Source organism: Trichechus manatus, unplaced genomic scaffold, assembly GCF_000243295.1.
Source record: "Trichechus manatus latirostris isolate Lorelei unplaced genomic scaffold, TriManLat1.0 scaffold00069, whole genome shotgun sequence".
Taxonomy (NCBI): Eukaryota; Metazoa; Chordata; class Mammalia; order Sirenia; family Trichechidae; genus Trichechus; species Trichechus manatus.
Genome location: NW_004444005.1, coordinates 3,604,675 through 3,629,692, shown reverse-complemented (window position 1 = coordinate 3,629,692; position 25,018 = coordinate 3,604,675). Strand labels below are relative to the sequence as shown.

Genomic DNA, 25,018 nt, shown 5'->3' with positions numbered 1-25,018 from the left:
GAGGGAGAGAGAGGATGAGAGACAGGGAGGAGGGAGAGAGAGGATGAGAGACAGGGAGGAGGAAGTGAGAGGCTGGAAGGTGGGGAGGATTACGGAACGGTGTCAGGAGGCGGCGATGGCCGTGCCGCCGCCCAGCTTGACGATCATTTGCTGGCAGTCGTTGCAGGAGCGCTGGTCGCCCACCTTCTCCAGGGTGCGGGCAGCCTCAGCCAGCAGCACTGCCCGCTGTCCCGGGGAGGAGAGGAAGGAGAGGGGAAGGTGGCGGCAGGCCAGCAGGATGGCAGTGGCCCGCTCACGCTGGCCGGGCCAGGCGTCCACCTCGCCTGTGGGAGCAGTGAGAGAAGCATGTGGTCCTGCTCACGGGGGCCCGACAGCACTGTGCCCAGTGCTTCCCAGGAGTCCGTCCTCACAAGCACCTGTGAGGAGGTTCTGTCCCCCTCCCCAGGCCCAGCTCAGCTAACAGCTGCACGGTGCTGACCACAAGGCCTGGCTCCAGCACCCATGCTGCCCCTCTCAGGGTAGGAGCCGCACTCTGCTGCACTAGGGCTCCAGCACACACCCAGCCCTTCTGGCTCTCGGAGCCAGCACCCACTCCCACACCCCCACGGCACTGCCTGGCCCTGGCAGCAACCCTCCAAATCAAGCCTCATCCTCACTGCCGTCTCCCAGCCACCCCTGAGAACTTGCACACAAACCCTGAGGTTCAGGGGGCAAAAGCCATGCTCGAGGCCACTGTGCCAGAGCAAGGCCTTCGAGCTGGGTGCTGGCAGACTCACCGTGCTTGGTGTTCTGCATGGTGCGCCTCCGCAGGCTGTGCTCCAGCAGCCGGTGGGTGCGGGTGGGGCTGGCTCCTGCCATCAGGCGGACGGTGGCCTCGTGCAGGAACACCTGGGGGAGACACAGTCGAGCCCCAGGTCATCAGGTGTCCACTGCCCCAGTGGGTCCCTCTCCCTTTGCCATCTCTTCTGCCACCTGATGACACCCCTTTTCCTCCCCATACTGCCCTGCCTCACTCGCTCCTGAAAGCAGCCTCTACTGTTCCGCACTCAAACCCTGAGCCAGGCCTAGCCAGGATCCTGGGGGAGCAGGAGGGACGAAGAAAAAAGCAGAGGTCAGCGGCAGGGTCACAAGTGAGGCCGAGAGACTGGGGCACAGGGCCCGTGTTCCCCACTGGAGATGAGGGAGCCCCGCTGCACCCCTGGGGCTGGGAGACAAGTGACCTGGTGAAGGCACAAGTCCTTCAAGGCTGCCTCCAGCTTGAAAAGAGGACAGAGGAGGTGGCAGGGACAAGAGTGCTGGGACCAGGGAGGTGCAGGGTCCTGTCTCCTTCCGTTTCTTCAGAAAGAAAGAGGCTGGAAGGTTCCAGGAGAAAGCCTGCAACTCTTATGTAATGTATGTCACGGGGGAGCGAGGGGGAGGCTCCTTTACATCCTATGCTGTCTGTGGGGAGGGTCTCGCATGCGCCCGTAGCAGGAGGCGACAGGGGGCCTACGAGGGGTCCGAGCAGGAGAGTGGCAGGAAGGAAATGGCATTTAAAGAGGACTTCGATGCCAGCTGCCCCCGAGCAGATGGAAGGCGGCCAGAGCGGCTACCAGAAGGCAGGAGGCAGGGCTGGCCCAGGCCCCAGGACCCACTTCCACTTTTCCACAGCAAGGGCTGATCTCAGACGATGACATTTATCACCTGCTGCGTCTGGCCTGCTTGTGTGCACTAGAATGCGAGTGACAGAGGGGCACGAGTCTAAGCTCGTGAGGCCCACGGCACCCAGGGTGGCGAGTATGGGGGCTGCACTGGTTTCCAGGGCAGCAGCCTCCCTCAGGGCCCTTCTCCCGTCTTGTGTCCTGCCACACAGCCCCCTTCCCCCACTGGCACTTATGACCTCGTCATTTGACTTTCTGGAAAATAATTCAGGTAACAGTGTCCAACATATCACTCTAATTAGCAATAAAAATATAACAAACAAGGAAATGATCTGAGTCCAGCAAGCAGTCACACGGCCGTCCTCAGAGACCCTGGAGACTCCTGTGGCTGGCACTGGTGGTAAGCCAGGCAGCAGAGCCCAAGGGTTCAGAAAAAATCCAAGTGGACTTCCCCTGAAATGCAGTTCGAAGAGAGTGTCCGTCCCTCTGAAACCAGTTACCTGCATCCAAGAGGGGGGTCCTCAGGCTCCCACCCTGGACAAGTCAGAAGGCCCCAACTTAACTCCCGTGCCCTCCAAACCCTGCCCATCACAGCGCTGTCTGGTGGGTACAGCTCCATGCTAGCTGCTCTCTGCAGGCACAGGGTGGCCTGCTCACCGCCACACTCCAGGGCTGGGCACGCAGTAGGTACTCAACCAACCTGTGATGGGCAGAGGAGGGCATGGCGCCCAGCCTGGTGTTGGGCCTGACGCGTCACCTGGCTGACCTCAGAGGGCCAACTCCACAACTACGCGCTGGCGCCTGTGCTGGGTTCCAGGGACTGGCCCACAGCCCATACCCTTGCGAAGCCCAGCAGGGAGCCTGATAAGGGCCCCAGTCATCTCCTGCTCTCCCCAGCCGCTGGGCCTCACCTTGCGGTATGCCGGGCGGAAGCTGTGTGCCAGCCTACGCAGGCTGCCCAGGTCCCGCTGGAAGCCAGCCAGCTCAGCGCCCGACGCCTGGTAGGTCTCGCCCAGGGCCTGGCTGGCGCCCGCCTGCTTCTGCCAGAGTACAGTACGCAGGGACAGCAGCAGGTCACAGGTGAGCAGCTGGACCACCTGTGGGAGGGCCAAGAGGGAGGTGCCAGGTCAGTGGCAGGGGTCCCAGCCCTGGGTGGGTGGGTGTGGGGGGGAGGTGGAGAGCCCCAGGTGGGGGCAGCCCGGCAGAGCCCCAGGGAGGGAGAGGGGAGCTGGAAGTGAACTTGGCCTCACTTCATCTAACCCTTTCCATGGCTCCAGGAGGTGGGAGAGGTATTTTCTTCCATTCTGCAGGTGAGAGTCGAGGCTCACAGAGGCACAGGAGTTTGCTTGGGGGACACGGGGACAGTGGCAGGGGCAGGAATGAAACCCTGAAAGGCTCAGGTTCTTCCCACCCCAGTGGAGGCCCCTCAGGCTGGCCCGGAGGTGACACGTGGCTTTCCCTTCCTCCAAGGCTCTGGATGAGGTCAGGCTGCCTGTGCTGTGCAGGCCCTGCTGACAGCCCCAAAGGGGCATGGGTGAGGACCCCCCTCAAATGAAGCTGGCACGTCTAGGATGTCGGCACCCAAGGGGCACCTGTGGACCAGGAAGCAGCACGGCCACCAGGTTCCACGGGGTCCCCTCCTCTTCCCACACTCCCACCAGCGAGTCCCAGTCCCTAGGGCAGCCACAGCCATTTGCCCCCCAAGAATGCACTGAGGCAGCCTGGTTCTCTTACTGAGACAAATCTTAAAGGCTGACAAACAGAAAAGGCAAGCAGCGAGAGGCGGCTCTCCTATCCTGCCTGCAGGGGCTCCAGCTCAGGGGTCTGGGCCCTTTTGCACGCTGCCTGTCGCTGTGGGCTGGGGCCCTGTCCTGGGTTCTGCACACTGCCTGTGACTGTGGGCTGGTACCGTTCCAGCTTCTGCATGCTGCCTGGACCTCCAGAGCCCAGTGCCTGGGCCACTTGACATCCTCTAGCCAGAAGTGGCAGCCTAGTCACCCAGGGACCAAATCCCAGTGAGGGTTGAGTCTGAGCCCCAGGCCTCTCCCTGCCCCCCCTCCCGGAGTTAGAGCATGCTCCTCCAGGTGAGCAGCCAGCTGACGAGCTGGTGTTTCCCTTCCAGTTGTGTGTGGGCCTCCTAGGTGGGCCATGCCATATGGCCCGATGGTGACTTAGTGACCATGGTGCCCTCTAGTAAGGAACCCTGCCTGGCGCAGGTGGGGAGGTCTTCTCGTGGGCGGGTGGGTGGGCAGGCCTCTGGGATGCACTGTGGGAACATTGCATGGTGCTGCAGAACATGCAATGCAACTACAATGCACCCCAGCTGCCCGCTGGGGTGTTGCCGCTGCTCGGCGGGCTGCGAGGAGGCAGGGCCGGGGGGATCCTGGGGCTGCAGAGTGCTGTGGGCAGGACCTGGGATTCAGGGGGCCTGGCACAGGGGCAGGTGGGAACACACCCACCCCCGGGGACAAAAAGAGAGCCCAACTTGGCCAGTTGGCCACGTTTTTGGAAAAGGAGGTACTCGGACAACCCCAGGCGCTGGGTACGCTCAGGTCTGGTTGGCTCCTCACTAACCAGAGCTGAGCACCTCCCCGAGGGGTGAAGATGCTCCCCACTCACTTGGTTGAGGGTGGGGTCGGAGGCGGCTCCGCTGACATTGAGGCTGCTCCACAGGTGGCTGCTGGCCCTCTCACAGTGGCAGAAGCTCTGCTGCCCGTCAGCCTTCCCTGAGAGTGAGGCATGCATGGCTTTGCAGGCATGGAAGACAGCCTTCACCAGGGGGCTCCTGCGGCGGGAGAGGTGAGGTCAGCACTCAGGGTGGGGTGGGGGGGTGGGCAGGTATGTCCCTCGGTAACATGAGGCAGAGCCGAGCTGGGTGCACGGGCCCCGGTGACCGCTAACCTCACGACACCGTGACGTCAGGCCCAGCTCCAGGACTGACGTGGCAGGCTCGAGCCTCCTCTGGCTGCCCGCCCTGGGTCAGGCCCTTCGTTCCCACCTCCGCTCCCCCACAGACCAGGCTGCCTTCGAACTACTGGCTTATGGGCCTCTCCCCCACCTGACGCTGTGTGAACTCTTGAAGGCTGACCCCAGCCTGGAACCCCTCCCCATGAAGCTGAAGGGATGTGCTGCTTTGCAGACCCTAGAGAGATGGCAGGAGCAGGCTGGCCTGCCAAAGGCCCACAGGAGGCGGAGCCTGTGCTGGGCAGATTGGACCTGCGACGTCCCAGAGGCCTGCCCTGGCCCCATCCCCACCCCTTTACCCCCTCACCCGGCTTTGTATTTTCTTCCCAGCACTAAGCACCACCTTCGTTAATTCATACATCTGTTTACTGCCAGAGCCTAGAAGGGGCAGGCACCCAGCAGGTCCTCAGGGAAGTATTTGCTGAGGGATGATGGCATCACCGAGGAGTGCAGGAGACCCCTGAAGACTGCGTGTGGCCGATGAGGAAGGAATCCTCCAGGCTCAATCCCCTGGAGGACCATCTTTCAAACAACCTGGGCCTCAGTTTCCTTATCTTATAAGGGGGTCACAATGCCACTGGCTGCTATCTACGGTGTCATGAAGTGCTAGCCCTGTTACCCGCACCTGCCCTCTAAGGGACCAGTCCCCAGAATCCTAGTGTTCAGCTCTCTGCAGAACTTAGCCTCTGTTCAGAGCAGGGGGGAGAGGATGGGGGTGGGGCAGGGGAGGGTTCTCACAGCATTGTTATCCCTGAAGAGCAAAGGGACCCAGGAGCGACTGAATTCAGGTGGTGGGAGGCCTGCTGAGGTGTCTTAGCTGTATACTGGGGCTCTGCTGCTTAGAAGTGGGGTGACTTTAGACAAGTTACCTCCCTGAGCCTCAGTTTCCTCAGGTGAGTTGGCTGGGAGAGTGTCCACATGGGTGAAGCTCTACTACAGGGCTGGGGTGCCTGCTGGGTGCTCACTGGTAAGGGGCTTAAAATGGAGTTACAGAAGTGAAATTGGGGGTGTCAGGCCTTCTTTAGGGAACACATGATTTCAAACCTGCTGAGACCCACTTTTCTCAGTTCCCTGTTCTCCCAGTGAAGAGCTGCTTGGTGGGACAGGATAGTCTTGGATCTAAGTCCAGGACCTCGCTGGGCCTTGCTGCCGTGGAGCGCTTTACAATTTCTCTAAAGTGGCAGGAATGTCAGGAACACTCAGATCCAATCAGGAGCGGTCTGGGTGTCAGTGGGCACGGCTGCCTGTCACAAAGGGCCGAATGCCCCCAAGAAGCCAACACGAGTCCCCAAAGCAGAAAGTCAAAAGCTTTTGGCCTTTTAGTTATGGAACAAAGTTGATACGGCTGCCGGCGGGGACAGTGGGTGGCTGAAAGGGAACTGGATGAAATGCTGGCATGTGGGAGGGCCACTGGCCCCACAGGCTTCCGGGGAAACGCTCACTTCTCTGGGTGGGCCTCGAGACGCCGCACTGCCTGCCCCACAGTGACGCTCCTGAACGTGCAGGGACACCACTCTCCCCTGCACCCTGGGGGTCCGAGGAGGCCACAGGAGTCCTAGAAGAGGTAGTTCCAGCTGCTGTGGTGACTGCTGAGCTGTGCCCAGCATGACACAGGCAGATGGACGTGCTAGCCATGCGCGCTTCTCCACAGTGCCCCCTTCCTGTCTGTCATTCAGTCCCTGGCAGCCTGACCCCTCACCCCAACACAGCCACCCAGACCTGCCCCCTCCCACTAACGTGAGTGAGCCTGGCACACTGGCTTTTTGGCCACCCAAGGAGGCCTACGCACTCGGTCACTTCCAGAGCCTTGGGGACATGCTCTACTTCGGCAAAATGAGAGCGCACGGCTGTGTCATCTCCCTGGAGCCAACTGATGGCCATGGTGACCGCGGATGTCCACCACCGACAGATGATGTCTGGACCTGGAGGGGAGCAGTACCACACGTCATTCCAGCACCCACAGAAGCCAGCTCTGCACCGCTCAGCCCAGCCAGCTGCACCTGTGCCCGCGTGGTGCACAGCCCCCTCACCTCTGGAGAGGGCCCAGGGGCCCCGGCTGCCCTCACACAGTTCTGTTGAGAACATCAGCCAGCGCTGTCTTTGGCAAATGCTTGGCTGTATGTGTCAAGAGCCTTAAAAATGCTCACTCTTGTTGACCTAGTAATCCCACCTTTGGCAATTGATCACAACGAGAAAAGCCGAACAAAAAATAGTTTCACGAAGATGTTCATTGCAATGTTTTTAAGTAAACAGATAAGCACAACCTAAACTCCCAATAGCCATGAAAAATGGTGTTTCCAAAGCATTTATCGTAACAGGCTCACGTTAGAATCTTCTAAGTTTTCTTCTCTCTGAGCCTAGTTTCCTCAACTACAAAATTATGATACTAGTACCTCACACAGCCCCCAGGGATGGTCATGGAAGATAAAAGGCACAAGAGCTCATCCTTTTCTACACTCGAAAAGAGAGAGAGGCTGCAATGTCAGTGGTCACGGTGGGCTGGCTACTGTTCTGGGGTCCTTCTCTCCCCAGGAGTGGCCAGAGGTAGCCCAGCACCCCTGTCTCGCCCAGAGGCCCCAGAAGTTCGAGAGGTAGCAGCTGATGCGTCGTCACTCTGATGGCAGTTTAGGGACAGAAGCAAAGACTGTCCTGGTGCACGGTGAGTCAGCCAGCTGGGCTGTGTCACCCAAGGCAACAGGCAGCTGGAGAGGGTACAGGTGCCCAGTGAGAGGTCTCTGCAGCAGCCGTGTCAGACCCATGAGCGGTGTCAGGGGGTCGCTGCACATCTCAATGGTGAGCTCTGCCAGCCCCTGGTGCCTGGGCCACCTGCCGCCTGTTCTTCTGGGCATTTGGTAAGGATTGTGACCTGTCCCACCCAGCCACTGTCCCACTTCTCAGGACCGTTATTTCCTGCCCTCAGAATGTGACCCAGGAAGGGTAGCTGTGGGTTGGTGCTGTGTGGGATTCTGAGGAGACTCTCAAGGGTGCACTCAGAACTAAGCCTGGGCCGTCCCTCCAGGATAAGGGGCTGTGACGGACTGGATTAAGGGGCCCTGAGAATTGTGGAACCCACCGCAAGGTACGTACCGAGGGCTGACTTGAGCACGGAGCTGCTGGAGAATGGCGGGGTCACAATCCCCACGGAGTCCACAAAAGAATTCAGTAATTTCAGGTACTCCAGAGCACTGGAGAATTCACTGGAAAGAAAACAAAGGGCCTCATGTACAGCACAATGTACGCAAAGGCCACGCTCATGGCCTGGCTGCTCAGCCCCTCAGGTCGAAGCTCCCTAGCTGCGGAATATGCCTCTTTCTCCCTGAGGGCCACTTCTGCAACCCCCCTCCACTCACGCCCCATGGCCCCCTTCTTCCCAGGTCTCTGGGCTGTTATTAACCCACTGCCCTTCTCTAGCCCTTCCTGTCCATCTCTCCTCAACGAAATCAGACTCCCCCCAAAGCTCAATTCAAAAGTCACCCCTCTCAGAAGGTTTCTCATCTCCCAGGCAAACTGCCCCTCCCCAGGTCACTCTAGCTAGGACCTGGTCCTTGTACTGGGTTGACTTTGGCACCTGTACACCTCTGAGGTCTTACTCTGTGAAGGAAAAACCAAAACCCGTTGCTGTCGAGTCGATTCTGACTCATAGCGACCCTATAGGACAGAGTAGAACTGCTCCACAGGGCTTCTAAGGAGCGGCTGGTGGATTTGAACTGCTGACCTTACAGTTAGCAGCCAAACACTTAACCACTGTGCCACCAGGGCTGTACCCCATACATATGTAAGAGTTAGAATCGGCCTGGCATGCTCAATGCAGGTCTGAGTCCCAAAGGTGCCTGCACCCTGCTTTCATTCCTGTCCCCTCAACAGGCCATGCCCCCCAAAAGGCAAAGCAAACTAATCAAGTCCTTGACTTGCTCCACTTGGTGGACGGATGGGGGCAGGAGTCTGGGGGAAAAGGCCAGATCAGAGCTCAGCGTACGGCTCAGGTGCTAGGTCTGATAAACATACAGGAATAACTTGATTTCCTGCCGATCCTCCACTACCGCTCATTTCCTTCTAGAAGTGCGGGCTTAAGCTCCTGGCCCCTGAGACAGGGGCTGCTCTGGGGACCTCACCAGCTCTCTTCTTCCTGCTCGCCAGCCTTCTTCTTGGCTTGAGGCTTCACTAAGGCTTCCACAGCTCGCTCCAGCAGGTTCTTGCAGAATGCCTGATGGACCTGGGCAATGGGGTCAGCTGGAGAAGGGGAGAAAGGCCAAGGAGAGGGGTTAAATGGGTCTTCTCTGTGGGCCTATTTTGTCTTTCCAGAGAGACAGAAGGGTGAGGAGAGGAACCCTGAAATAGGTGTCCCCTCAGAAGGGGGATCAAATCCCCTATCCCCACCCCAAACCCAGAGCTATCTTGCTAAACAGTCTGAAAGATGGGGGAGGGAAGGGAGATTATCACCCGTGCGCACGCACCCAAAACTATAGGTTCTGGTTTCGCTCCAGTGGCGTGTGTGTGCCTGTGTGTGGTATGCTACTGTGCCTCTTGGCACGGTGCCCAGTACTTCAACTCAAGGTTGGGAGCTGGAGGGTGGTAGCCTTGAGCCTTGCCAGCAACAGCAAGTGGGAAGGTGGACAACTACACCAAGTCTCAGAGGTATCTTCTCTTCTCGTGGCTCAGGACAGCAGCCAGCCCTAGACGGGGCTGCTACTGCCACCACACTCACGGCAGCGAAGAACCTACTCCTCTCTTCTTCTAGACCCTTGTCAAGGAACCTGTGAGCAGCAGTGATCTGGCCGAGCTGCTTAAGCAAGGGGTCTTTCAAAGCTATGACAGCTGACTGTCACTGGCAAGTCCCTTTATTAGCAGGCCCAAATCATGGCATCATCAGCCCTCCCCTCTCACACATCATGAGCATCTGGGCCTCAGTCTGATGAGCAGGTGAACACTCAGGAACACACTCTGGGTGACAAGGCCTAGGGCCAGAGACTGTAAGAGGTGAAAACGCCAGGGGAAAGTCTATGCTGCAGACACGAAGTCCTCCATGGGGACAGGGCTGGAAGATTTAGGATTGTTTTTGCTTCCATCCTTACTTTTTGGTGTTGCACACAATTCTTATATTGATCAATGGAGTTATTATTTTAAAAAGAGAGAGGGGAGCCTCCCCCAAATGTTTGATAAACACCCTATAACTATGACACACCGCACTCTCCCAAGGCGCCCAATTTAGGCGGGTGGGGATAAGCCAAGCAGAAAACCACTGGCTGCTCCAGGTCTGAGTTAAGGCCAACCAGCCTCCACCACTCTGAGGAGGGCAAGTCAACTCCAATCATGATCAAACGTCAGGGACAGAAAGCCAGTGTCTCCTCCCACTGCCTGGAGCCCGGTCCCCGCCACCACTATGAGCAGTTGATCACTGCCTGTCACCTACTGTTCCCTAACGGTTCCATTTATGTCCGCCTGCATTCCTGAGGAGACTGGAAGCCCGGCGGCTGGTCCGCGAGCCCCACAGCTGCCGTCCCCCGAGCCCCGAGCCAGGGCTGAGAAGCCAGCTGGGCTTCATCCCAGGCATCGCACGTGGCAGTGTGCTATAAGGACCACAGCCAGCTTAGTCACTGACCCGGTGCGTGACCTCAGGCGGTTACTTAACCTCCCTGAGCCTCAGTGAAAAAGGCAGAGAATAAGACTGAGAGGACTGTGTCCCAGGTGTCTGGCGCCCGGCAGCCCTGCAGTACCGGGGCTCTCCTGGCTTTCTCGTCTCACCTGGGTTCCTCTGGGCACAGTACAGGCTCTCCTTGGCTGCTGACTTGACTGACCAGCTTCGTTCCATGAAAAACTTCTGGCCCAGGGGGTGGCAGAGCCAGCGCAGGGAGTCAGGGACGGCGCTGCGCTCGGGGCCACACAGGCTCTGGGCTCGGCTGAGGAAGTAGCTCTGTGGAAGGACAAAGACTAGGGTGACAACAGGGTGGCAGAATGCTGGCAACAGCCCCCATGGGCCATCAGAAAGCACCAAGTTGGTGGCATGTGTGTGCGTGTGTCCGTCTGGGGAAAGGAGATCAGAAGGAAGGTCAGGCCCTTTACAAGTAGCTGCAAGGAAGTAATCCCCACCACTGGAACTGGGGCGAGCGGTGGTCAGGCTTGACGATCAGGCACAGGCCCGGCAGGCAGGCAGGCAGGGCCTCAAGGTACACGGGGCTCCCGCTGCCTCCTACAGTGCCGCATTCGCCGTGTGTGCATGTTCACCGCGTGCCGCGTTTACCGTTCGCTGCGTGTGCCACATTGATCACATGTGCCGCATTCGCCGTGTGTGCACGTTCACCATGTGCCGCGTTCACCGTTCGCTGCGTGTGCCACATTTATCACATGTGCCGCATTCACCGTTTGTGCCACATTCACCGTGTGTGCTGCACTGTGCCACACTCGCCGCGTGTGCCGCGTTCACTGTATGGAAGGGGCTGGGAGTGTGGCTGTGTGGGGAGCGGATGCAGAGGCCACTGCTGCACTTCCACCCTCAGCCCAGGAGAGCCGCTGCGCTGGGCCAGGCAGCCCCCTTGATCCCGGGACCCAGCTTCCTTGAAAGCCGGGGAACCTTGGGCTGTGGACTTTTCCTCATCTGTCATTTTAATTACGTATCTTTAAGAGTATTTTTGGCAAAATTTTATTCTGCTTTAATTAATTTTTCATTTCTTTTACCTTGAACGTGACAGGTTTAGGACAGTGCCTGGCACACAGTAAGCAGTCAGGGACCGTTGTTTCCTCTTATTATCATACAGATAGCTCTCGAAAGGCAAAGGGGCGGCTGTGAGATTCATCCTTGACTTACGCAGGGGTGCATACGTGTACTCATGTATGTATGAAATGCCCTCCCTCCAAAGCTGGCTCTACAAGGGCTTGTCCAGCCCCCTACAGAGGCCCCTCCACCACCCCTGGATGAACCCCCAACGTGAACACCAGCCTGCAAAAAACGACCATGGGTGTGACTTTGAAAGCTCTTTGCTGGGCTATTCAAGAAGCCAGTGTCCCAGCCTCCCCGGCCCCTCTGCCGCAACCACCAGAAGAACATCATTCCAGGGCCCCAGTGACAAGAATTACAGGGCCAGTGCTGTCCACTCCTGTTCTGAGAAATTCCAACATTTTGTGAGTGAACAGATCCTAACTCCAAAATCCACGATTTCCCACCCATTCAGTACAGGCTAATCTGAACGAGCACAGACACAGAGAGCTCCGGGCACCTGAGGTGGAGCTGCCCGGATGAGGCCCCTGGATCTCAACCTTCACACGCATGTCTGCCTCCACAAGGGGGCCGTTCTTCACTGTCTGGGCTCAGTCTGAGGGTTCTGACCTTTCCTGTGCTCTAAGCAGTCATCAGCTAATGTAACAGCTTCAGAAGACGTGAATGCCAGGGTCAGAAATAGTGCTGCCAAAGTGCCACTCAAGGAACGCAGACCGAGAAGACGGCCTCTCTGCAGGGCAATTCAGAGACAGCTGTCGGAATACGAGAGAAAACAACCTGGCCAAACTGCTCTATAGACACACACTAACATTACCACGGGCAGTGTATGGGCGAGGTGGGAAGAACTTCACTCAAATCTCATGTCCCAGGCCAGGGCACTGAGGGCCTTTCCTTCTCTTTGCTGACCAACATCCTTAAAAACCATATTGGAGAGCAAAGGTAGGAAATTCCATGACCTTCTCCTGACCCTCCACAAAGCATTCGTGGAATCTGAGCTTGTAACTGCAATAGACACAACAGCAGCTGAGGAGACTGGAAGGGACACAGGCTGGGGTGCATGGTGGCGAGTCCAGGGCCTCTAAGGTCCCAGGACCTGCTAGCAGTCGCTCCTTGACCACACACCTGATAAGCAAGGGAGCCTGGTGGCTGCTCCAGGGGAAACCAAGGACCAAGTGGTCCCTCAAAAGGGCCCAAGAGTCACACACAGAAGAGGAAATAAAGCTCGGTCAGGTACTACTGCAAGACGAACCCAGAGAAGCCATTTAGAACATCATTAAGTGAAAATACATTTTTAAGCTTAATTCTCAATAAAGAAAAGAAAAACCTTACTTATAACAAAAATCAGTGTGTTGTGGCGGGTACTTGAGTTTAGTGCTTGAAACTAATAAGAAATATAAATCCTGCGACACCATCATCCACAGTATTACTTCTGTGAGGAAAATTGGGAAAATAATTTTTGTTCTTTTAATTTTCTTGGCATTATAGTTCTATGATAATCTTCCTAAATTTTATAGACCCTAGAATTCTCCCAGGCTGAGGCCTAGCAACTCCTTCCCCTATAACTCACCTGGCTAATCACCCAGCATGAGAGAGGCTTAGCAGGAGACCTGCCACCAGAACTACTTAAACCCTGAGATCCCCTCCTTCCCCCGCACGGGCCAATTCCAACTCCAGGCTGTGTCCTCCCACACGGCTAGTCCCATGGTTCTCATACTGTGTGCGAGGGTGCCCCCAGGGCCACAGTGAATTTACAGGGCACTCAGGGATATTTTAAATTTTTGAGGGAAATACAGCAATACTTAACATTGGTTGACACCGTGCAAACTCGTCGATTGAGGTCGTTCACAGTCTCAACATCAGATCCCGCTCCCTTCCTTTGCATGATGCTTTATTTTTACAAAGCTGGGTTTTCGTGAGTACTGTGTAAAACTCAATGTGGAAGAGGACACAAGGGTGGTGGTGTCCAATCTGACCCCAAAGTTTGAGAAGCTGTGTAGTATCCAACAGGTGTATGCATCCTATTAATAAGTAACTGTGGTTATTTAAGAGTGAAATAAAAATATTATTTCTGCTTTCAATTTTGTGTATTATTTTCTCAAATGACTACTAAGTTGCTAGGATGTAATTATTAAGTAGCTCAGACCTAACCATTTAACAGAATTGTCTAGGGGAGCTGCGACGAGATCGTGAGACACGAAGGGAGCCCTGAACAAAGAGTTAGGACCCTCTGGTCTAAACCATTTTCACAGAGGCCAGGTCTCCACTTGCCCTCAATACCCCGGTGGAGACTCATTTACTAGCTAAATATATCTCACCAAATTCAAAGTTCCTCCTCTTTAAGAAAGTACTGTCTGGAGCAGCAAATGGGTGAAAGAGGCAGCTACCTGATTAGATCTCACAGTTAACTTTTGCCCATGACAGGATTGTACTAAGATACTGCAAAATTCGGCAATGACCTTCAAGTTTCCAACCATTTCTATCCTTTGATCCAGCATCACCACTACTAGGGGTTTGGCCTGAAGAAATGTTTTCACAGTTGTGTGAAGACAACATACACGGAAACTCCCTGCAGCACTGTTTGCAATGGCAAATGCTGGAGACAACCCAAATGCCCACAGCAGAGAAGTGGCTCAATCACGATCGTATTTACATACACTGGAATACCAAATACCTCTGCAGAATAACGAGGCTGACAAGGATGTCTGGGATTTATCATTATATCGAAAGGGGCAAAACAGGGCTTATGGTATGATCACATTTAAAAAAATTATTATGCATATACGTTGGTATGTGCAGAAAATAAACTTCTGAGGAAATACACACCAAACTGTTCACTGCTTGTCAGGCAAGCCAAATATTTTTATAAGGGAACCATTTTCCCAATCTTTAGCTTCCATACATTCGCCTTCCTCACGTGGGCTCTTGGAATCCCTTTAAAGAGTAATAAGGACAATCAAAACCCCAGTGGGATTTCTGGGATGACAAGATGATTTTAAAATTTATGTGGGAAGGTAAAAAGCAGAAAATAGTCACTAAAGTGGGAGGACGGACACTTCCAGATATCAAAACATGAGAAAACTCAGCCATTACAGTGGTGTGATGATGGAGTAATGGAACAGACTAGAGAGTCCAGAAGTAGACCTGCCACTTATGGACACTTGATTTATGATAAAGCTGCCACTCAGTGCAGTGGGGGATGGTGTCTTTTTAATAACAGGTTCAGGGTCAGGTGGCTGTCCGTATGAAAAAAACGGAGCTTGCACCTCTACCTCCAACTCACACAAGTCAATTCCAGGTGGATTTTAGGCCTCTAAGAAAAAAGTACACAATGAAGCTTCTAGTAGACAACATAGGAGAATACCTTCATGACTCTGATGCAGGGCAAAGATGAACAGGATCTAAAATGTCTAACTGGAAAGGAAAAGACTAATACTCTGATTTCATTACAATTAAGAACTTCTGGTGAGCGGCCATCTAAAATACTTCACTGGTCTCACCCCTCCGGGAGCAAAGGAGAATGAAGAAAACTAAAGCTACAAGGGAAAGATTAGCCCAGAGGACTAATGGACCACAACTACCACGGCCTCCACCTGAGTCCAGTACAGCTAGATGGTGCCCGGCTACCACCACTGACTGCTCTGACAGGGATCACAATAGAGAGTCCTGGACAGAGCTGGAGAAAAATGTAGAACAAAATCCTAACTCACAAAAAAAGACCAGACTTACTAGCCTGACAGAGACTGAAGAAATTCTGAGAGTATGGCCCCCGGACACCCTTTTAGCTCAGCAATGAAGTCACTCCCGAGGTTCACCCTTTAGCCAAAGATTAGACAGGCCTATAAAACAAAACGAGACTAAAGGGGCACACCAGCCCAGGGGCAAGGACTAGAAGGCAAGAGGGAACAGGGAAGCTAGTAATAGGGAACCTAAGTTCGAGAAGGGAGAGTGTTGACATGTCGTGGGGTTGTTAACCAATGTTATAAAACAATATGTGTACTACCTGTTTAATGAGAAGCTAGTTTGTTCTGTAAAACTTCATCTAAAGTATGAAAAAAAAAAGAAAAAACCAACTGATCTAATCAACCAGGAAAAAAAAATTAAGCACTTCTGTTCACCAATAAACACCAGTGAGAGAGAAAAGGCAGCCCACAGAGTGGGAGAAAATATTTGCAAAGGACATATCCAACAAAGGATCATATCCAGAATATCTGAAGAACTGCCAATTAATAAAAAGACATCCCATATAAATAATAGGTAAAGGACTTGAATAGGTTTTTCACAAAAGAGACTATCCAAACTGCCACAACACTAATCATCAGGGAAATGCAAATTAAAAGCCATGAAATACTGCGAGAATGGCTAGGAAAAAAATGACATTATCATGTGCTGATGAGGCTGTGGAACAACCAGAACTTTTATACACTGCTGCTAAAGTGGAAATTGGTACAACCACTTTGGAAAACAGCTGGGCAACATCTATTACAGCTGAACATACGCAAATCCTGACTCAGCAATGCCATTCCTAGGTATACACTCAACAGAAATGCAGTCATGTGTTCACCAAAAGACATGTACATACAGGAATGCTCACGGCAGCACTAACTCAAATGGCCAAAACCAGGATCAAAAGTCCATCTCCAATAGTCTAGTCATTTAATGGGACACTACAAAGGAATAAGAATGAATGATCTATAACTACGTGCAACATCAATGAATCTTGTATCAGTAATGCTGAGTGAAAGAAGCCAGACACAAAAGAGCACATATACTGTATGACTCTCCTTATCCGAGGTTTAAATAGAAGCAAAACATCTGAGGGGTTAGAAAGCAGGACCATGGCTACCCTTGGCTGGGAGTGGGTGGCGCACGGCTTACTGACTGCAAAGGGGCCCATGGGAGGCTCCTAGGGGCTGGGTCATGTTTTTTTTTTAATTGTACTTCAGGTGAAGGCTTACAGAACAAATAGTTTCTCATGAAACAGTAGTACACATATTGTTTCATGACAGTGGTTAACAACCCCACAACATGTCAACCCTCTCCCTTCTCGACCTTTTTTTTTTTTGGTGAAAATATACATAGCCAAATATACACCATTTCAAAAATTTCTACATGCCCAGTTCAGTGACATCGACTGCGCTCTTCCAATTGTGCTGCTATTCTCACTTTAGACGCAGGCTTACAGAACAAAATAGTTTCTCATTTAACAGTTAGTACACATTTCCCTATGACAATGGTTAATAACCTCACAACACATCAACACTATCCTTACTCAGCCTTGGGTTCCCTATCACCACCTTTCCTGTCCCCTTCTGCCTTCTGGCCCTTGTCCCTGGACTGCTGTGCCTCATTAGTACCATTTGGTTTTATGGGGCTGTCCACTCCCCAGCTGAAAGATGAACCTCGGAAGTGACTTCACCACTGAGCTAAAAGGGTACCTGGGGGCCATACTCTCGGGGTTTCTCCAGTCTCCTTTAGGCCAGTAAATCTGGTTTTTTTTTTTGTGAGTTAGAATTATGTTCTACATCCTTCTCTAGCTCTGTCCAGAACCCTTTGTTGTGATCCTGGTCAGAGCAGTCAGTGGTGGTAGCTGGGCATCATCTAGCTGTACTGGACTCAGTCTGGTGGAAGCCTTGGTAGCTGTGGTCCATCAGTCCTTTGAACTAATCTTTTCCTTGTATCCTGTTCTCTTCATTCTCTCTTGCTCCCAAAGGGATGAGACCAGTGGAGTATCTTAGATGGCTGCTCACAGGCTTTCAAGACCCCAGACGCTACTCACCAAGGTAGAATGTAGAACATTGTCTTTAAAAACTGTGTTATGCCAATTGAGCTAGATGTTCCCCGAGACCATGGTCCCCACAGCCCTCCGCCCAGCAATTCAGTTCCTCAGGGAGTTTGGATGTGTCTATGGAGCTTCCATGACCTTTCCTTGTACACATTGTGCCGGTTTCCCCTGTATTGTGTACTGCCTCACCCTTCACCCAAGATACCACTTATCTGTTGCTTATTTAGTATGTCCCCCGCCCACCCCTCTTATCCCTGATAACCAACAAAGATTGTTACATTTTGTGTGTGAACTTTTTCATGGGTTTTTACATTAGAGGTCTCATACAATATTTGTCCTTTTGTGATTGACTTATTTCACTCAGCATAATGTCCTCCAGTTTCATCCATGTTATGAGATGGTTCACAGATTCATTGTTGTTCTTTGTCATTGCATAGTACTCCATTGTGTGTATGTACCATAGTTTGTTTATCCATTCATTTGCTGATGGGCATCTAGGTTGTTTCCATCGTTTTGCTATTATGAACAACGCTGCCATGAACATAGGTGTGCATATGTCTATTCGAGTGATGACTCTTATTTCTCTAGGACATATTCCTAGGAGTGGGATTGCTGGATCGAACAGTATGTCTATTTCTAGCTTTCTGAGGAAGCACCATATCATTTTCCAAAATGGTTGTATCATTTTGCATTCCCACCAGCAGTGCATCATGTTCTGTTTCTTGATCTGCTGCTGGCTGTATGGGTGTGTTCACTTTGTGAAAATTCATGGAGCTAACTGTATGTACGATTTATGTACTTTTCTCTATGCGTATTATACCTCAATAAAAAGTTTCAAGACATGACAAACAACAGGCAGACTAATCTATGGTGACAGAATGCACAACAGTGGTTACCACTGCGGGGGGGTGAGTTGGAGGGGACCTAAAGGAGGCTTCTGGGAGTGCTGGTATTATGGGTTGACTTGTGTTCCCCTCAAAATACGTGCTGTAAATCCTAACCTAGTCACCCACAGGACATGTGTCTGCACCCTTATTCAATCCCAGCTCATCACCACCATTACTGAGATGTGAAAACTAAAACTACGATGGTCTGTTCTGAACATATCTGATGTGCTCAGCAGCATCCCCGAAATGGGTACTGAGTAAAACATGTCTGCTTCTGCCGAAGGAAGAGGAAGCCTGGGGAGGACCGGTTGGTAACAAGGGCCGTGGATTATGCCATTGTGATTCCCCAGGCCTGGCGTGCCTGGCACGCAGCCAGGCCCACTGGCGGTGGTGCTAGAGAACTGCAGTTCCCACCCTGTCTGACCCAAGCTCCTTGAGACACGCACTGTTTCTTACCTCTGGATCCACCGTGTGGAGACGGACACAAGGAATGCAATAAATATCTTTTGCATGAATGAAAGAACCAAGAGATACAACCAGATGATCCCAAGAATTTTTATGACCACTTGAAGAGCAGAAGAGCTACATATTAACCCCCAAGTTATGCGTCACTCTGCATACTGAACCAATCTTCTCATTGCAGGGCACCAAAATATCCTGGTTATGAGTCCACTAGCTAGTAAGGGCTGCGAGGGAAGGAATTTTGGTCTGGTTTGTTCACTGCTGTAGTAGTACCTGTGGAATGGCCGAAGGAAAGAACGTCTGCCTCTCTAGGTGGTGGGCACCTGAGGGCAGGCCCGGGCCTCTCATTCTGCACCCTTAGCACCTGGCTGGGGAACGTGCTCAGCAGAGGGACGCAGACGTGAAGGGAATGTACTTACGGCCAGGAAGCCCAGTTTGCCTCCACAGCGGGTCTGGAGCCCCATGGCAGCAGTCAGGTGGATCTCAACCAGCACGCTTGGTGGGATTTTCTCCTCCGCACACTCTGCCAGGTTGACAGCGCACAGAGCCATGTGCACGTCTGAACAGGCGGATCCCGCAGGAAGCTTCCCTATGGCGGCAGAAACACGCTTGTTGACAGATACCCCACACAGAACTCTCCCTGCTTTCTAGCACAATCAGTTGAACCAAAGGAGAAAGTGCATGAGCTCTGTGATCAGACAGCCCTGGGAGGAAGTCCAGCCTCCATGACTTACTAGCTGTGTGCTCCTTTCTGCCTCACAGGGTTGTTGGGGACAAGGGAAAACACACGCCCAGGGCCAGGCCCAGGGAAGGGTCAGGACTACAGGTCACCGGGCAGGACTCAGAGGCACACACTGCAGCATGTTCTAAAATAGTGTCGACATGGCCACATTCTGCTAATATAGTCCTGCACCTCCGAGGTTTCAAGGAAAAAAACCAAACCCATTGCCACTGTGTTGATTCTGACTCACAGTGACTCTACAGGATAGAGCAGAACTGCCTCACAGGGCTTCCAAGGAGCGGCTGGTGGATTCGAACTGCCGACCTTTTAGTTACCAGCCGAGCTCTTAACCACTGTGTCACCAGTGAAAAATTAAAAACCTGATTTGAATTTACTTTTATTAAAAAAAAACAAAAACAAAAAAAAACCCCACAAAACACAAGCATGTCCCCTTTTGAGGGGAGAAGTAACCCAAAACTGAGCCAACAACAGGGCTGGACACACCTTGGGTTAGTAGCTAGAAGGCCGGGAAAGGCTTGCCACACCGCCCTTGCACAGCCACTCAGCTGGGGGTGACCCTGAAGTCAGGGGACAAAGTGCTCCTCCTGGGCTGGGGGGCAAGCAGTCTCCTCACTTTGCTAAGGGGGAGGCGGAGCCTCAGGGCGGCCAGGGGACATGCCCCAAGTCAAAGGTCCAGACAGGCAAAGCCAGGCCTCCCCACCTGGCCCAGCCCAGCGTTCTTCCCACTGGGCCCCCTGCCTCCTGGCCTCTTTTTCAGAGCAGGAGACCTCAGCCTTCACACTTCATTTTGTACTGCTGTTATCTGTCTGTCTCCCCCAGGAGGCTTGATGTTTCACCCTCCAGGGACAGGGTGGAGGGCAGCATGGGAACCATGTTTTGTTCACCTCTACCCCCTCAGTGCCTAGAACAGGGCCTGGCCCAACAGTGCTCTGCTCAGTAAATGTGGAGTGAATGAGTGCTGTGAAGCTTCCCAGCTGGAATTCTCTAGAACATGACAGCTAGGAGAACCCAGCCTCCTGAGCCAAGACAGCGCATGGGCTAGTTCTATCCCTCAAACGGCACACTGAGGGCAAAGAAGGAAAAAGCAGGGAAGATCTGCAGATAGGGACCTGCTACTGAAAATCTACCGAGAGCCTAGGGGTTAAGACCCCACAACTGGCTCTGCAGCCTCAGGTCCTGTTCGCTCCTCTGCCCCGTGCCTCGTTACTGCCTCCACTTCCAGGCTGAAGCTCCGCCCAGCCACCAGGGCACTTCCAACACCTTCCTTTACCAAATCCTACTGTAACTGTCTGGCCCTGGTCGTACTGGACTCCCCAGCAGTAACCTCCCTTCTGGAACCTTCTCTATCCTCGCTGCCTGAGTCTCCTCTGACCTCTTCACCTGCTCCTTCTCAGAGAGCTCCTTCCTGTGGGTCCCCTCCTTTACACTGCTGGTGTTCTTGCAGATGCCCTGGGGCCCCTTTCCACCACACACCCTCTGTCAGTTCCCTCGGTCTTCAGTCTCATCTGTAGGCAAAGACCCAGATCACCCCTGAAGTGCAGACCCCGCACGCATGTCCACCTGCTACTGAACATTCCCCTGGGGTCTCACAGGCAGGAGCCTATCAAACTCATCTCCCTTCCTGGAAGCGTGCTCTTCCTGCTGTTCTCCCAGCCCTGTTGGTGGCACGAGTATTCACCCAGACCTCGAAGCAAGAAACCAGGGAACCCTCCTGTCGGCTGCTTTCCTTACCCATCACATCCAGTGAGTCTCTAAGTGCTGTCAATTCCACTTCCCAATTTCCTCTCAAACCTGTCCTCTTGGAATCTCTCTTCATTTCTGCAGCAGCTCCTGTGCGGCCTCCCTGACTCTTCAACCTCTCGGATCCACTCTCTACCTGCTGTCAGAGTGAACCTTCCAAACTCCAGAAGCACAACTCTGATCACATCATTATTTTCCTCATGCCTGTCACTGGCTCCTACCAGCCAAGCATCCAAACCTTTCACAGTCCAGACACCACGACCATCCCTCCCGCCCTGGCTCCCATCACTCTAGTTCTACCGAAACATTATTCTCCAGGGCCACCCCAGGCAGGGCGCCTCCTTGTGGACATCAGGGCCTTCCACAGAGCTGGTGAAGTCTATGCGCCCTTCCATGCAGAACACCAAGACCTGGTCTCCCCAGAAAGCCTTTGTCGAAACCTCCCCAACAAGTGCCCTCGCCTCACATTAGAATGTTTCTTCTGCCTTAAACACATTTGACTGTAATTCATTCAATTCTAATAGAAAGACCTGTCTGTCTTTCTAGTAAAGAGACTGGGAGTTACTAAACAAAATAACTTACATCACATAGAATTTAAAATGCCATCAACTTCAAGTCTCACCATTAAGTACCACCAAGAAGGAAAAAAAACCACACCAACCAAACCATTCCATGCCATTGTTCACAGGACACACCCGGGCACAGGGATAACGTGACACAGGGTGCACCCTAGAGTCGATGAACGTCAGCGACAAGCCACTCCACAGCTATGGGGAGGTGGAAGGTGTCCTACCACCCTGAAGCGCAGGGTGAAAGGGGCTTTGACTGGGGCAGAACACTGGCAAACCACACCAAGGTGGCGAGACGGCACAGGCACCTCACGGCAAGCCAGGTGTGGCAGCCGCCCCTCACCTGTGATGTGCAGCTGGTGCAGCCTGTGGTAGGCCAGGGCCGCGTCCCGGGCGCTGGTCTTCGCTTCGTCCTCAAAGCCTGCCGCGGTGGCTGGGGTGGTGCGCCGGCGCTGGAAGACCTTCTTGAGCAGCCAGCGCACCAGGCGCAGCTTCTGCAGGCTGTAGCGGATTATATTCCAGGAGAGACTGCAGGCCAGGTCCAGGCGGGAGGTAGGCAGTGCCCGGCCCAGAACTGACAGGCAGGTCTGTAGGTTGGCGGCAGCAGCTGCAAAATCCCCCTAGAAAGCAGCAAGAGGGTGTAATGGCCACTGCCTTGTGGTGGTCATTTTGCTTTCTTTTTAATAATTTTATTTTTGTTGTTGAGAATACATACAGCAGAACACACACAAATTCAACAATTTCTTCATGTACAATTCAGTGATGCTGACTATATTCTTCGAGTTGTGTAACCATTCTCTCCCCTTTGTTCCTCTCCCATTAACACAAACTTACTGTCCCATAAGGTTCCTATCTTTCAAGTTGCTGTTGTCAGTTTGACCCCATATAGATAGATCTTAAAATAGTACAATGCTCAAGGCAGACATTCTTTACTAATTAAGCTAAACTATGTTTAGTTTTAAGAAGACTTCAGAGGATATTTTTGGTTTAAGGTTTAAAGATTATCTCAGGACAGTATTTTCAGGGGTTCATCCAGCCTCTATGGCTCCAGAAAGTCTGGAGTCCATGAAAATTTGAAAATCTGTTCTGCATTTTCCCCCTTTTGATCAGGGTTCCTCTATGCAATTCTTGATCAAAACATTCAGTAACGGCAGCTGGGCACTACCAGTTCTTCTGGTCCCATGGCAAAGGAAGCATCTGTTCATGGAGGCACACATTTTTGGCTTTGTTTTTAATAAAAACTTTTATCTCCCCCCCTCATTATCAGAGTAATACATGGTCATCGAGGAAAATGTGGGAAACTTCAGAAAGCTACAAAAGAAGAAATTCCCCATAATCTCAGCCCCCAGAGAAAATCATGGTTGACCCCATGATGCATTTCCTCCCGGGCTTTTTATTAAACTGGGAGTGAGCTGGGTTCTGCCTGTCTTTCAGCAAATCAGGGCTTTGATTTCAGGTTCGAACCCCTGCTGAGAATTTGCATTTTTAACAAGTTTCCAGGTGATGCGAATGCTGCAGGTTAGGGACCAATTCTGAGAACCACTAGCAGAGCCAAACCCCACCAAACCTACTGCCTTTGAATTGATTCAGACTCATAGTGACCCTACAGAACAGAGTAGAACTGCCACATAGGGTTTCCAAGGCTGTCAATCTTTATGGAAGGAGACTGCCACATCTTTAACCACTGCACCACCAGGGCTCCTGCACTAGTAGAGCAGTGGTTCTCAAAGTTTATTATGCATAAGGATTACCTGGGGATCTTATTAAAATGCAGATTCTAATTCAGTACATCTGGGGCTGTAATGCAAATTCTCAGCAGGGGTTTGAACCAGAATGAACCAGGTCAAAGACCTGGAGCAAATACTGTTCAGTTTCCCACAGCAGCTTTTACACATAAGACGGTAAAAGATTTAGATGATGAACTAGATGATCTTTTAGGCTTTCAGGTGCTCAGCATATGGTTTCTGGAGACTAGTAGCATCAGTATCACGTGGGAACTTGTTAGATACGCAAATTCTCAGGCTCCACCCCGGACCTACTGAGTCAGAACCTCTGGGTTAAGGCCCCAGGGACTCTGATGCCTAGGTTTCAGGCAAACAAGTGGTAACCCTAGCTTAGCCCAGCATCTAGGTTAACTACTCTTTGCCAGCCTGGAGAGAGGCCTCTAGTAGAATCTATGGAATTGTGAGTGTCCAAGACCCCGATTGCTCTCTTTCTCTCAGTATGGAGGGCTAGAAGACTCAGGATACAAGATCTTGGGAAACCAAAGTCAATTCTCCTCTCCTTCCCCATCACGCCACAGGCGTACTATCTGTGCTTTGCTTCCTGCGCCATTATAGGAGCCGAAAACGTGGGTGACAACGCAACGAGTGGCGTCTTTGTTGCCAGAAGAAGCACCTATATTTAGACTCCAAAGCTGGCAGGCCTTTCTGTCTCCCACCCTGGCTCCTCTTCCCTTTCAACTGGCCCACCCAGTTCTCCCCATGCACCCTTTCCCTGCAGGAGTGCAGCTCCCGCACACTTGGGGCCTGACCCTCCTCAGCACCACGGCCTGCCTGCAGCGCTCCTCACTCCACATGGCCCTTTCCAGCACAGCAAAGCACATGGCCCAGCCTCCCTGTCTCTGAGTCAATGTCATTGTCACTTCCCTTGCCTTTTATATCTCAAATGTTTCTTGAATGCATACCTTTCCTATCATTTCCAGGCCCTTATCTGGCCTACTTCAGGAGCCCCCTAACCTGCTTCTGTGCATTTCCTGTCTCCCTCCTCCCATCCATCCTTCACAGCCACAGAAACACAGACCTGGGCCTGGCTCTAGGAGATGTGCCTTGGGATGCTCTTCTCTGGGAACAGCCCTGCTTCCTGGCATGGGCCCCAACAGTCACACCTATGTTCTAGAACCCTAGCCTGGTCATGGCTGACAGACCCAGATTGGTCAGTCACACTCTCTATGGTGGGCACTGCAGCTTGGGGGCTGGTGGGGGGTGGGGGGGAGCAGGCCCATGGCTTCCTGCTGCTGAGCATGTTCTGGTTCTGGTGCCCCTGATGTTCAACTTTTCCTTCAATGCTGTGAGCTGCCCCCAAAATCCTTCCATAAACTCTCCTCAGTTGATTTAAAAAAAAAAAAAAAAAACCAGCTAATTCACCCACTCAGAAACCTTCCTCGGTTCTCCAGAGAATTGGGAATGAAGCCCCAAATCAGTTACTACTCAAAGTCCTCTCCACTTGGGGCCCTCGCTATCCTGCCAGCCTTAGGCTTTCGTTTCTCCTTGACACATCCTACATTCTAGACACACCATCTACTTGCCAGTCTCCAAATATCTCTCTCTTCAAGCCATGCTCTCCACTTGGAAGGTCCTTCTGCCATGTCCACCTGCTGCAGTCCTTCCTACCCTCTCAGCCAGAACTTATCTGTTCTGCCACAAACCCCACAGCCCTTTATTCTTCCTGTCACTCTGCAGACTGTAGATCATGTGGGCCTATGGAGTTATTTCTGCACAGGAGCTCTTCCTCCTCTCGG

General features: G+C 52.7%; 1 protein-coding gene across 1 annotated transcript in view; it reads right to left on the bottom strand.

The window, feature by feature from the left end:
- Positions 1-29: 29 nt before the first annotated feature.
- The window catches only part of SREBF2 (sterol regulatory element binding transcription factor 2), a 63,787-nt gene continuing 38,798 nt past the window's right edge, over positions 30-25,018 (bottom strand). The window contains exons 10-19 of the mRNA XM_004379974.3: positions 21,842-22,118; positions 18,867-19,036; positions 10,347-10,515; positions 8,717-8,834; positions 7,692-7,801; positions 6,394-6,526; positions 4,260-4,425; positions 2,552-2,737; positions 777-888; positions 30-323 (exon numbers count right to left, since the gene is read on the bottom strand). Of these exons, the coding sequence (XP_004380031.1) occupies positions 103-323; positions 777-888; positions 2,552-2,737; positions 4,260-4,425; positions 6,394-6,526; positions 7,692-7,801; positions 8,717-8,834; positions 10,347-10,515; positions 18,867-19,036; positions 21,842-22,118 (1,662 nt within the window). The 3' untranslated portion in view covers positions 30-102. The remainder of the gene's footprint in view (positions 324-776; positions 889-2,551; positions 2,738-4,259; positions 4,426-6,393; positions 6,527-7,691; positions 7,802-8,716; positions 8,835-10,346; positions 10,516-18,866; positions 19,037-21,841; positions 22,119-25,018) is intronic.